Consider the following 12869-nt stretch of genomic DNA (forward strand, 5'->3'; position numbering starts at 1 on the left):
AGTCATGGTTTGTCTGTAAAGTTCTCGCAATTTGTTGAATTCCAAAAGCCAATATGGCTGTTTTGTTAGACTCGTGTGTCCATCAAGATAGCCAAATAGGGGACAACAAACTAATCCTCGCCAAGAATTTAAAGTTGACCCAGTGAACTCACAATTTTAAGGTTGACCTTCTTGACTCTTCGTTGCTATATCATAATTTTAAGGTGGCACGACTCTACTCACAACCCTTTTAAGGTGTCACGACTCTACTCACAACCCTAATCCATGAAACCATATCAGAGGTAGTCAAAACAAAAGACAAGGTACTAGTTTTGCAGCGTTTTAATTTTAGAGAAAAAGAAGTCTTTGCACCGGCAACTAACAGTAGATGTCGACGTCGAAGATCATCCTTGAGCTCCCACAAGAAACCATAGTTGAAATTCTTTCATGGTTACCGGTAAAATCTATTGCAAGGTTCAAGTGCGTATGCAAATCGTGGCTTTACTTATTCGCGACTGACTTGCAATTTGACAAGCTGCACCACGAACATGCTACCAAGAAAAACATTAATGTAACCCGCTTTATTACTAGCAAAGCAAACAGATTACTCTTTTGCTCGGTCGATGTTCATGATACACGTTTACGATGGGACTTTAAGTATCACCCGTTGTTTAGTAATAATAAAGATGAGTCTGTTGAGATTCTTGGTTCCTCTAATGGCTTAGTTTGCGCAAGTGCTCAACGGGATACTATAATTTGCTTTTGGAACCCAGCTATGAACGAGTATAAGACTATACCGATGCCCGAAAACGAATCCCCGACGCATCTTGATTCTTGGTTGAGGTATGGATTCGGTTACGATCTAAAGCGTAACGATTACAAGTTGGTAAGAGTTCAAAGCTACGGGAATACAGTTAATGTTTCAGTTAAAGTTTATTCATTAATTTTGAATGCATGGAAATCTATTTCTGCGTCTGACAATATGCCTTATAGACTTTCTGCTGCCGGACCAGCAACATCGTATCTGAATGGAGCTGTTCACTGGTTAACTTTAGACCTTCAAGTTATAGTCTCTTTTGATCTGGCAGAGGAGATATTTCATGAAATACCCGGACCACAAGAACTGGCCGACCGTTCTTCCAGCGTTGATGACAGGTACACGAAACACTTAGATGTTGTGGAAGGGCTTCTTTGCATTGTTAGTATCCTTGTTGGTGGGATATACGGCGACGTGTGGGTGATGAAAGATTATGGTGTCAAAGAGTCTTGGTCTAAACTATTCAGGATACCTCAATACGCAATAAAATTTTCATATTTTAAGGTTCTTAAATCCATGCACAATGGTGACAAGTTTCTATTAGATGTTCAGTTACGAGAAGGAGATGATACAACTGTTTGGGCTTTATATGACGTGGAGGATCGATGGGCAGGAACTATTAATAAAGATAATGCATTCCGTTGGTCCAAGGCAACAACTGTTTACGAGGAGCATTTAGTTTCTCTACTTAGTGCACCAAAGCAAATAGATGATGCACCTGCTCCAGAAGAAGAAAACGAAAGATGCAAGAAGAGAGCTAGATTAAGTTAGACTAATGTAGTTGTGACAAATGAGTGTAGTCAAACCCAACAACCTTCCCTGACTGATTGATTGCTTTCTCATTGAATGATTCAGTTTCTCCTTTAAATTTGTCTACGAATGGAAGAGTTAGCTTAAAGCATTATGTAATGGAGGCTGGTTCCAGTTAAAACTTAAAAGTCCTTCAGTTAATATATTCAACCTTCTTATAAAAAAAAAACAACCTTAAAAGTCCTTCAATCAAAAATTAAATAAAAATAAAATGGTTTTTCCTCCTTATGACATAATAAATTCTACAAGTACTAATTAATTCTATTCGATTGCCGGTTCTTATATATTCTTTGGACTTTTGTTTGCGTAACTCCCACACCACAACTATGACTATGATGACAATGAAACATGGCCAAATAATTTTGCTATATTGCAAGTCCTGAATTCAAAGTCCACCTTAATAAGTTTTCTCCATATATATCTTTCTTTTATAAACAACCATCATCTCAATCTCTTCTAACGTTAACAAACAAATATCTCCTCTAGTGAACCCTTTATAAAATTGCTATATTTTAAGGCCATTAAGACTTTTTCTTGAGAATTTAAGCCAAAGTCCACCTTATTAATTAAGCTTCCTCCAACAACCATCATCTTGATCTCTTCTAATATCCTTTACCAAAACCAATATCTCCTCTAGTGATTTTGAAGATACAATCATTATGGATAGAGAACTAGAACCAGAAGAACTAGCGTATAGTATTATAGCTTCGAAGAAAATATGTTCACCAATCACTTTAGCTTTTGTTCTTCCTCTTTCTTTCATTTATTTAGCTCAAACCAAAATTTCTGATAGCCCAGATGATGGAGGCTGGTTTTCTTTCTTCCTCTTTGGTTTAACATCGGAATTTGGACTGATGAAATTCGTCCACTATGCATGGCTTAGCATCGATCTCGGAATTGGATTTTTTTCATCATTCAGGGTCTGGTTACTCTTGTACCATATCTTTTTCCTTTTTCTTTCGCTTCTCTCTACTTCAGCCGTTGTTTATACCGTTGCTTGTGCTTACACTAAGAAAGAAATCACTTTTAACAAAGGTACGAGTATAGTTCCCACGGTTTGGAAGAGACTTGCGATCACTTTCTTATGGGCATTTCTCATCATATTTCTATACACCTTATTTACTCTTCTAATAGTATTTGTGATAACAGTAACAGTTAAGCCATCTAAGGGTCTTGATGGTCTTGGCGCCTCCATTCTTATTGGTATAATAGAGAATATCGTTTGCACGATCGGGTTCGTTTACATCAGCGTAATATGGCACCTGGCTTGTGTAGTATCGGTGATGGAAAAGAGTTACGGTTATAGAGCAATTTTAAAGAGCAAAGCGTTGATTAAAGGTAATATTTGGATGGCTTCGTTTATCTTTATTACGGTACAAATATTTTTAATGATCGTAATAGCCACCTTCCATAATCTAGTAATTGCTAATGGGAGAATAGGTGTAATGGGCAAAGTTAGTTTGGGAATATTTTTTCTCTTGTTACTGTCTATTTTGATTCACTTTGGTCTTGTGGTCCAAACTGTTGTGTACATTGTCTGCAAGTCGTATCATCAGGAGAACATTGATAAATCTTGGTTAGCCGAGCATTTGGAAGTGTATAACGTAGGTGATTATGATCCTTTGATGGGAGACAAGGATATTCAATTAGAACAATCTGGGGTTTGATCATTTAATCATCTCCCTAATGGTTTTATACTTGTTATACAGTAATTCTGCCTAACGGTTTTGCACTACTTCAGTGTCACTATCATTAGAGTTGTACTTGTACCAGTCCATCTGTTCCTTGCTGTCAATAGTGTGTCGTGTCACTGTAATGAATGTATGAAACTGTTGAGAAAAAGAACTTCAAAGTTTGTGTTATGGTTTGTTACAGAAAAAGAATTATGATCATAAGATATAACAGTTTATGACATGAGCGTATGAGCAATGTAATATAACTTCTTATGTTATTTCATATAGACTTCTTTTACCGTTGTAATTTTGGTACTCCTGAATGTGTATGTCAAGCCTTGCAGTCATGGTCAACTAGCTGCAAGGTATTAATCTAGATATTCAAACAACAATTTTAATCCATCTTTTAGTTTTCACATTAGGCTAGCTCATAACCTTGTGGTCTGGTATCTTTCTTAGTATTAGTTTAGCCTCAAACACATTGAGATGGATAACAGTTTCGTAAAATTCGTTGCATTTACAATGTACTCTGTCAATCTCCTGTGCACAAATGATTACTATTCCCCCCCCCCCCCCCCCCCCCCCCCCCCCCCCCCCCTCTTTCTTATGAATAAAAATGTAATCAAGGAAAGTCAGAACACTGTTTTTTTGTTTCTAAGTAGTACTAATAAATTATATGCAATTGCCGGTTCTTATGCTCTTTGGACTCCTGTTTGCATAACTCCCCACAACAACTATGACGTTTTAGGTCTGTACGTACGAAGACCTTTGAATATCTCCTCTAGTATAATTCTTAGGAATCTCCTCTGTAGGTCTGTACGTAAAGACCTTTTGATAAAAGTTCTACAATTTTTTTCTTTCCATTAAGTAGAGACCACAGCTGCAGGGATGAGATTCCAAATGAAGTTACCAGAGTCTGAGAAATGTTTATGATGCCAACTCTCTGCTAACATTCTCATATTCAATGGCAAGACCCAAGACCAACATGTACTCGGCAAGACGAAAGACCAAACCTTATGAGCTACTTTACAGTGTAAGAAAAGATGTTCTTGAGTTTTTTTTTTTATCATTTCCACATAGAATGCAAGAGTTGTAGACCATGACTCCTTTCTTGAGCATATTATAAAATGTGTTGATCTTGCCGAGTACTAAGCATTAGACCAAAAAATTAATTTTAGGCGGAATAGCTAATTTCCATATGAAAGCATGAGGAAAGTTCTGAACATCATGTTCCAACACCAGTTTAGAGTACAAAGTTTTAAGAGAAAAAGCACCAGTGTGATGCAGTGACCATCTTGCGTGTAATTGTAGTTTTACCCCCGCAGTGAATACATAAAAGGACTCCCTTCGGCCGTCCAAAAAAGTCTTTTCCAATCAGAAACAAAATTAAAAATAAAATGATTTTCCCTCCTTATGACATAATAAATTCTACTAGTACTACTTAATTCTATTCAATCGGCGATTCTTAATCATATACTCTTTGGACTTTTGTTTGCGTAACTCCCACACCACAACTATGATGACATTGACAACGAAACCAAGCCAAATAATTCTGCATTTCTGCTATATTTTAAGTTAAGGCCTTTTTCTTGAGAATTCAAAGTCCACCTTAATAAGTTTCCTCTATATTGTGTACATATCTTTCCTTCATAAACAATCATCATCTCAATCTCTTCTAACCTTAACAAACAAATATCTCCTCTAGTGAGTTTTGAAAGATTCAATCATTATGGATAGAGAACCAGAAGAACTTCAATTTTTAGGATTCATTGGAATCTACAAAGAAGCTTACAATATTACATCTTCATGCTGGAAAATCTTTTCACGAATCACTTTGGCTTTTATTCTTCCTCTTTCTTTCATTATTTTAGCCCAAATCGAAATTTCCAACTTATTCTTTCCGAAGATCACAGGTAACCAAGACGATAGACTGTTTTCATGGTTCGCCAATTATTTAACATCGGAATATACTGATTTTTGGATATTCAAGTTCATGTACCATATATTTCTTCTTGTTCTTTCGCTTCCCTCTACTTCAGCCGTTGTTTATACCATAGCTTGCGTTTATACTACTAAAGAAATCACATTTAACAAAGTTACAGGTGTACTTCCCACGGTTTGGAAGAAACTTATGATCACTTTCGTATGGACCTTGGTCATCATGTTTCTATACGACGTCTTTACATTTCTAGTACTATATATGCTAATTGTCGCATCTTGGATATCGAATGGTGCCGTCACGGCACGCGGCTGGGATATTCTTCTTGTTATAATGATTATCCTTTATGCAATCGGTTTCGTTTACATCAGTGTAATATGGCACTTGGCTAGTGTGGTATCGCTATTGGAAGAGAGTTATGGTTATAAAGCATCTCTGAAGAGCAAAGCATTGATTAAGGGTAAGATGTGGATCACTTCAGTTATCTTTATTATACTACAAAACTCTTTTATGATCATATTAGTTGGCTTTGAAAAACTTGTTGCTCATGGGAGAATTGGTGTAACGGGAAAAGTATGTTTTGGAATAATTTGTTTGTTGTTGCTGTCTATTTTGATTCACTTTGCTCTTGTGATCCAAACTGTGGTGTACTTCGTCTGCAAATCTTATCATCACGAGAACATCGATAAATCTTGCTTAGGCGAACATTTGGAAGCTTATAATCTAGGCGATTATGTTCCTCCAATTAGGAACAAAGATATCCAGTTAGAGCAACATGAGGGTTTGATAGAATCAACTCCTTAATGGTTTTCTACACCATCCTCTCTCCTGTAATTTTATACATTACATGTACTATGAGTCTCTTTTGGCTATTTTCTGAAAGAAATATCGATGAAAAATAAAAAATAAAATTTCAAGAATAATACTGTTATTTATTTTATTTTCATCATAAATAATTTAACACTTTCTAAAAGTTGAGAAGAAATATTTGGTGAAATCTTCCACACTTATCTTGGTGGAGAATTATCTTATTTATATGAGCTACATTACTCTAAATAGAGCAGATATTACATGAATGAGAATAACAGAAATGTTGCACAAATCATGCCTTTGATACAGGCCGTACAACTGTGATTGCGGAATGATTCTCTGGTAGCTGGCATGATAAAGGATCAACGCTAATCAAGCCGCTGATATAGGCTTTAGTTGCTGTATCCTTAACATCCCCCTTAAGTTGAGCATGAGTTTTCGAATGTTCAACTTGTCTCTGAGATATTGAAACCTTGGTGAAGCTAGGCCCTTAGTAAAGATTCTGCAATTTGATCTTTAGAAGAAATAAACTTGACTTCTAATTGTTTGCTAGCCACTCTTTCTCTGACAAAATGGTAGTCAATTTCTATGTGCTTGGTACGTGCATGAAACACCGGATTGACTGTAAGATATGTTTCTCCAAGGTTGTCGCACCATAAAGAAGGAGTAGACATAGGAATTCCTAGTTCTTTGAGCAATGACTGAATCCATACCAGTTCTGATGTAGCTATTGCAATGCCTCGATACTCAGCTTCAATGCTTGATTTAGACACAATGCGTTGTTTCCTTGCACTCCATGATATCAAATTGCCACCAAAGTAAATAAAATATCCACTTGTTGACCTTCTGTCATCTAAATTGCCTGCCTAGTCGCTATCAGAATAAGCATGTAGTGATAAATCAGTTGATTTTCGTATTGCCAGACCATATTCAACTGTGTGTTTCAGATAACGAAGAATTCGCTTCACTAATTCCCAATGTTCCTCATACGGATCATGCATATATTGGCAAACTTTTGCAACTGCAACAACAATATATGGTCGAGTAAGATGAAGGTACTGAAGAGCTCCTACAACACTTCTGTACATGGTTGGATTATCAAACTTGTTGTTGCCGACTCGCAGTATCTTTGTATTGGCTTCAAGAGGAGTACAAACAGGCTTTGCACCATCCATTGCTGTACGTTTAAGCAAATCAGCAATATACTTGCGCTGACTGAGTATGATTGCACCACCTTGTTGAATTACCTCAATACCCAAAAAATAATTGAGATTACCCAAATCACGAGCTGCAAACTCTGTACTCAGATCATTTATGAGTTTATTGATAAGTAGTGAACTAGAGCCTGTGACTATGATGTCATCGACATAAACAAGTACATAGGTAATACCTTGTTTTGATTGTTGCACAAATAAGGAGGAATCAGCAATCGAGCCCTTGAACCCCAAATCAATCAGATAAGAGCTGAGTTTGGAGCTTGTTTTAAGCCGTATATTGACTTATTAAGTTTACACACATATGTTGGGTTCTCATGATCAACATACCCCGGAGGTTGTTTCATGTAAACTTCTTCTTCAAGCACACCATGAAAAAACGCATTTTGAACATCAAGTTGTTTCATATCCCAATTATGTGCTGCTGCTATAGATAAAACTAATCTTATAGTGCAAGGCTTGATCACGAGGCTGAAAGTTTCACCATAGTCATCACCTTATTTTTGATGAAAACCATTTGCAACTAGCCGTGCTTTTCTTATGTCCATATCTCCATTTGGTTTCTGCTTAACTCGATACACCCACTTGGAACCGATGACATTCATTCCATCAACATATGGTACTTTGGTCCATGTACCATTACGTATATGAGCATTGATTTCTTCATCCATGGGTAGTCTCCAGTTCGGATCTTTGGATGCTTCTGTATATGACTTTGGCTCGAAAAACTTATCAGTTTGTAAAGGATGTTTGGTGGCTGCTAAACACAATCTATTGACAGGCTTTCTGATGCCATCTTTGACTCTAGTCACCATAGAATGTTGTTGATGTTGCTGTGTTGTTGAACCCAAAATTGTTGTAGAAGTTGTACCAGTATTTGTGTTGCGCTTTGCATTGTCAAGAGATGGTTGAACTGAGGATTGCGTAGACGGTGATGATGCTGTTGTTTCAGGAGCCACCGTTTGCTCAGCTAGTGGGATGGTATGCATAGGAGACATTGGTAATACATATAGAGGAGAAGAAGACAATATTCTAGTACATAACTGACTCTGTAGTGTATCGTTTGAAGTTACCTGCTGCTTGGAAGAGAATGGGAAGATGTGCTCTTCAAATTTGACGTGGCGAGAGATATATAGACGATTGGATGGAAGGTGTAAGCACATATAACCTTTGTGAGCACTATTATAGCCTACAAACACACAAGATTTTGACCTTGGTTCTAACTTGTTAGAGATGTATGGTCGTAAACAAGGATAGCACAGACATCCGAAGACTTTTAACATACTGTAATCTGGTAGCTTAAGGAAAAGTAGTTCCATAGGAGTTTTGATTTCAGTTTGAGAAGATGGGAGTCTATTAATTAGATAACAGGCAGAAGAGAAAGCTTCTGACCAGTAGGAAGTTGGCATTGAGGCTTGAAACAATAGGGCTAGACCAGACTCTGTGATATGTCTAATGCGACGTTCGGCTATGCTATTCTGTGCTGAAGTGTGAGGACAAGTAAACCTATGTATTACCCCTTACTCATTGAGAAAAGATGTGAATTTTTTATACTCTCCCCCATTGTCTGATTGAAAAATTTTCATTTTATGCTCAGTTTGGTTTTCTATCATTCTTTTGAACTGAACAAAGATAGGCAAAGCATCAGATTTACGATGAAGTGGATATATCCAGGTGTAATGAGAAAAGACATCAAGGAAAAGAATGTAATAACGAAAACCATGTTTAGATAAGTTTGGGGAACCCATAAATCAGAAACAATCAAGCTCAATGGCTTGTCAATAACAGTAGTACTACTAGAAAAAGGGAGTTTACGACTCTTTCTAACATGACAAGAATGACAGAATTGATACTCTTTATTGCAAACTGGAAGGGAAGACTGCTTAACAACTTTAAGAACTGTTTTGAGCATCGGATGTCCTAGACGCTGATGCCAAATAGGGATAGTTTCTGCAACATAGGTAGATGGATTGGATTGTTGTATCTTTCGCACTCAATCAAAGATGTAGAGTCCATTCTTACTCCTGCCTCGCAGCAATATTGTCCTCGTGTAGATATCCTTTACAACAAAGAAATTAGAGTGAAACTCAAAGCATACAGAATTGTCTTTGCAAAACTGTGAAACTGATAACAAATTGACTTTTATTTGAGGAACACGAAGTATGTTATTTAGATTGAAAGAGCGGCTATTGATTTTGAAAGAAGCTTTACCAATATTCTCGATTGGCAGTGCATTACCATTACCAACATGGACACGTTCAGTGCCATCATATTCATAACGAACATTCAGATTGTTGAGATTTGCAGTGAGATGGTGAGTAGCACCAGTATCAGTTATCCACTGATTGTCAACACCTTCTCCTGGTAATGCAAGATAAGCAGCTTGTCTAGGCTTTCTAGGAACAAAATCCTGTTTGAAGCGAAATCAGCAATGTAGAGCATCATGCTTCTTACGGCCACATATTTGACATGGTCCTTCACCCTGATTAGTTTGAGGTTGGTTCCTTCTTTTTTCTGGTCGATTTGGTGGTCGATTAGGTGGCTGGTTTCTTCTCTGATCCGACCTCTGAAAAGGTCTAGCATTTGAGGATGCAGCTACATGGGCTACCGGCTGTTGAAGCGAAGACATATGCTGCTCCAATCGCATATCATAAGTAAGCAGATGTGCATAGAATGCATCCATATCAAACTTTTCCATTGTTCTTAGAGATGTAACAATGGAATCATATGCTTGATCCAAGCCGCTCAAAATGGCCTGTTGCATATCCTCCTCTGATAGAGCATTGCCTGATGCTGCAAGAGCATCAAATAGTTGTTTAGATTTTGAAAAATACTCTTGCATAGAGTTATTACCTTTTTGAAGACTATGAAGCTGTCTTCTGAGATTCATATGATGAGCTCGAGTCTTGGGTGCATAACGCTTTTCAAGTGCATCCCATACTTCATTTGCAGATCCGAGTCCTGAAACACGACCAAGAACTCCTTCTGTGAGAGATGATAGCAACCAACCAAGCAGGATTTGATCTTGCTCTTCATATTTGGTGTAAGCAGCATTAACAGTTTCAGTATTTGGCAGGGTTCTTGCTGGTTTTGGATAGGTTCCATCAATATAACCCATCAATCGATAACCTTTCAGAAGTGGGTTAAACTGAGTTTTCCATAGCAAATAGTTTGTGTCATTGAGCTTGACACTGATAAGGTGATTGACATGGATCTGTTGGAGTGTTGTAGTTTCTGGTGCTGACATGATGATGAAGATGAACTATTTCTGGTTTTAAGCGTGGCTTATAGGATCGCTGGCGAGATACCAAGTTGAGAAGAAATATTTGGTGAAATCTTCCACACTTATCTTGGTGGAGAATTATCTTATTTACATGAGCTACATTACTCTAAATAGAGCAGATATTACATGAATGAGAATAACAGAAATATTGCACAAATCATGTCTTTGATACATGTCGTACAACTGTGATTGAGAAATGATTCTCTGGTAGCTGGCATGATAAAGGATCAACGCTAATCAAGCCACTGATATAGGCTTTAGTTGCTGTATCCTTAATACTAAATACCTAAATACGTACCCGTATAATCTCTTCCTAGTTTCAATAAATTTATCATGCTTCAAGAAAAAAAAAACAAAAGAAAAAAACTAGCGAGATAATATAGAAAAACATTAAGATGATTTCATCAACAGAATAAATTAAACTTCATTCAACTTGCCAGTCATTTCTTTTCTGCCACTCATATTTATCTTCACGATATAAATAAAATCCATCTCGACGAGCAGAATACTGGCAACTGTCAAGACAAAAATCAAAGTATTTTTCGTAGAACGGAAATCTATCATAAACAACAAAAGTGTCATTTTCCCAATGATAATCCCAGTTATCGTACCAACGACACTCACACCAAAAATGTGTACGAAAAATAGAGTTTAAATTCCCAGTGCCACTCGTCACCTTGATGCAGCAAATGATGACCTAGATCATCATCGTTGGACATGCAGTGCATGTCCAGGGCAACTTCATAACCTTCAATATCATTATGTACATGCAATGTGATCTTTTGAGATGAACGTTCGGAAATTAGAATTGAAAACAATATCACCAGTAACTAGGGCTGTTCATGGTCGGTTTTGGTTCGGTTTCTAGCCAAACCAAAACCGAAACCAATACTATTGGTTTCTAAAAATCCAAACCAAACCAATCCATTAACCATTGGTTTGATTTCCAAATGGTTCCAATTGGTTTCGGTTTGTACCAGTGGTTTTCGGTTAACCAATAATTATGTCAAACCAAAAAAAATAAAAATACACAAATTTACAGATAAAAAAATCATAGTTGCCGATAGTATTGGTTTACACAAAGTTACAGACCAAAAAAAAATAATCAAGAATAGTTAAAACTTACTCTAAATCTAGAGATTAAAAGAAGATATATAATATATCTTAATTTAGTTATTGAAAACTAAAAAAGAAGGAAGACGGGAAGAAAAAAGTCGAGTAGCAGCAGCTGTAATTGGGGGGAGAAGGGAGGCGACTGAGAGAAGGAGAAAGAGAAAGAGGGAGAGTATCATAATGAAATATTAGATTTAGGGTTTTCATTTATCCTCTAAATCAATGGGTAGAATCTAATACTTGTAAATCAACGGTAGAAACTAAGTATAAAAATTAATCGGTTTTCCAATGGTTTTTGGTTCGGTTTTAGAGATCAAACCAAGCCAAAACCAACACTATCGGTTTTTCACTTTCTACACCGTAACCAATCCATTAGTAAATGGTTCGGTTTGGTTTCTTCCTAATTGGTCTGGTTTGGTCCGGTTCCAGCGGAAAATCGAAACCATGTGCAGCCCTACCAGTAACAACAACGACAAAATTTTATTTCCGTAGCTGAGTACCCATTTTTGAATCTAATAATAGGTTTTGAGGCCGGAGGCCCTATATATATATATATATATGGAAGTGGAAGTTTTTCCTGTGTAGGAGATAATGATGTTATTACAGATTTACAGTATAATGATGTTATAACAGTATATACATAATGATGCAATACAACATTCATTTACGGTTGATCCTGAACATATTTCAATATCCTAAAATAGGCCAACTAATAAGGAACATCCTAAAATAGGCCAACTAATAAGGAACAAAATTAATCTCGTGCTTTCAAAGTCCTAATAAGGAAATTCACAATTAGTCTCGTGCTTTCATAATCCTATATCCTAAAATAGGCTAACTAATGAGGAAATACCAAATTAGTCTCGTGCTTTCATAGTCCTACTCCAAATAAGGAAATACACAATTAGTTCATCAGTCGTGGTCCACATGTGACATTTCGAGTTTAGTTCATTTTAGATGGTAAGAACGAACCTTGGATGGGTCTCTTATGAGGCTCAATCTAAGATTCATCTGATTCTTATCACACTTTGTTTCTTAGATTGAGTATGGAGGAGGCTCGTAGTGAACTTGAGGCCGGTTAAATTTTCCTTACGCTTTTTCCAATTGCCAATGTCAGGGTTGAACAAAGTAAAATAAGAAACTGAACATTTTCGTTGAATCATTTGCCATTTTTGAATAGCTTAGATGCTAAATTTTGGCTTTAGACGACACCACTCGTTCCCGCCTTGCA

At 36.8% G+C, this 12869-nt stretch overlaps 2 protein-coding genes across 2 annotated transcripts; both read left to right on the top strand.

The window, feature by feature from the left end:
• The first annotated feature begins 367 nt into the window (after positions 1-367).
• LOC113295728 (F-box/kelch-repeat protein At3g23880-like) lies at positions 368-1567 on the top strand. The gene has a single exon (XM_026544080.1). It carries the CDS (start codon positions 368-370, stop codon positions 1565-1567), a length of 1200 nt encoding a protein of 399 aa, XP_026399865.1.
• Positions 1568-2070: 503 nt separating this feature from the next.
• LOC113328253 lies at positions 2071-3586 on the top strand. Its single transcript, XM_026575371.1, has 2 exons — positions 2071-2641; positions 2756-3586. Exons 1-2 carry the CDS (start codon positions 2266-2268, stop codon positions 3271-3273), a joined length of 894 nt encoding a protein of 297 aa, XP_026431156.1. The 5' UTR covers positions 2071-2265; the 3' UTR covers positions 3274-3586.
• Positions 3587-12869: the final 9283 nt, after the last annotated feature.

Source organism: Papaver somniferum, chromosome 1 (assembly GCF_003573695.1).
Source record: "Papaver somniferum cultivar HN1 chromosome 1, ASM357369v1, whole genome shotgun sequence".
Classification (NCBI taxonomy): Eukaryota; Viridiplantae; Streptophyta; class Magnoliopsida; order Ranunculales; family Papaveraceae; genus Papaver; species Papaver somniferum.

Coding starts and splice junctions, on each gene's coding strand:
- LOC113328253 (XM_026575371.1), top strand. CDS start 2,266: ATGGATAGAGAACTAGAACCAGAAGAACTAGCGTATAGTATTATAGCT. Junction 2,642..2,755: donor AGAAATCACTTTTAACAAAG/GTACGAGTATAG, acceptor TTGTGATAACAG/TAACAGTTAAGCCATCTAAG.
- LOC113295728 (XM_026544080.1), top strand. CDS start 368: ATGTCGACGTCGAAGATCATCCTTGAGCTCCCACAAGAAACCATAGTT.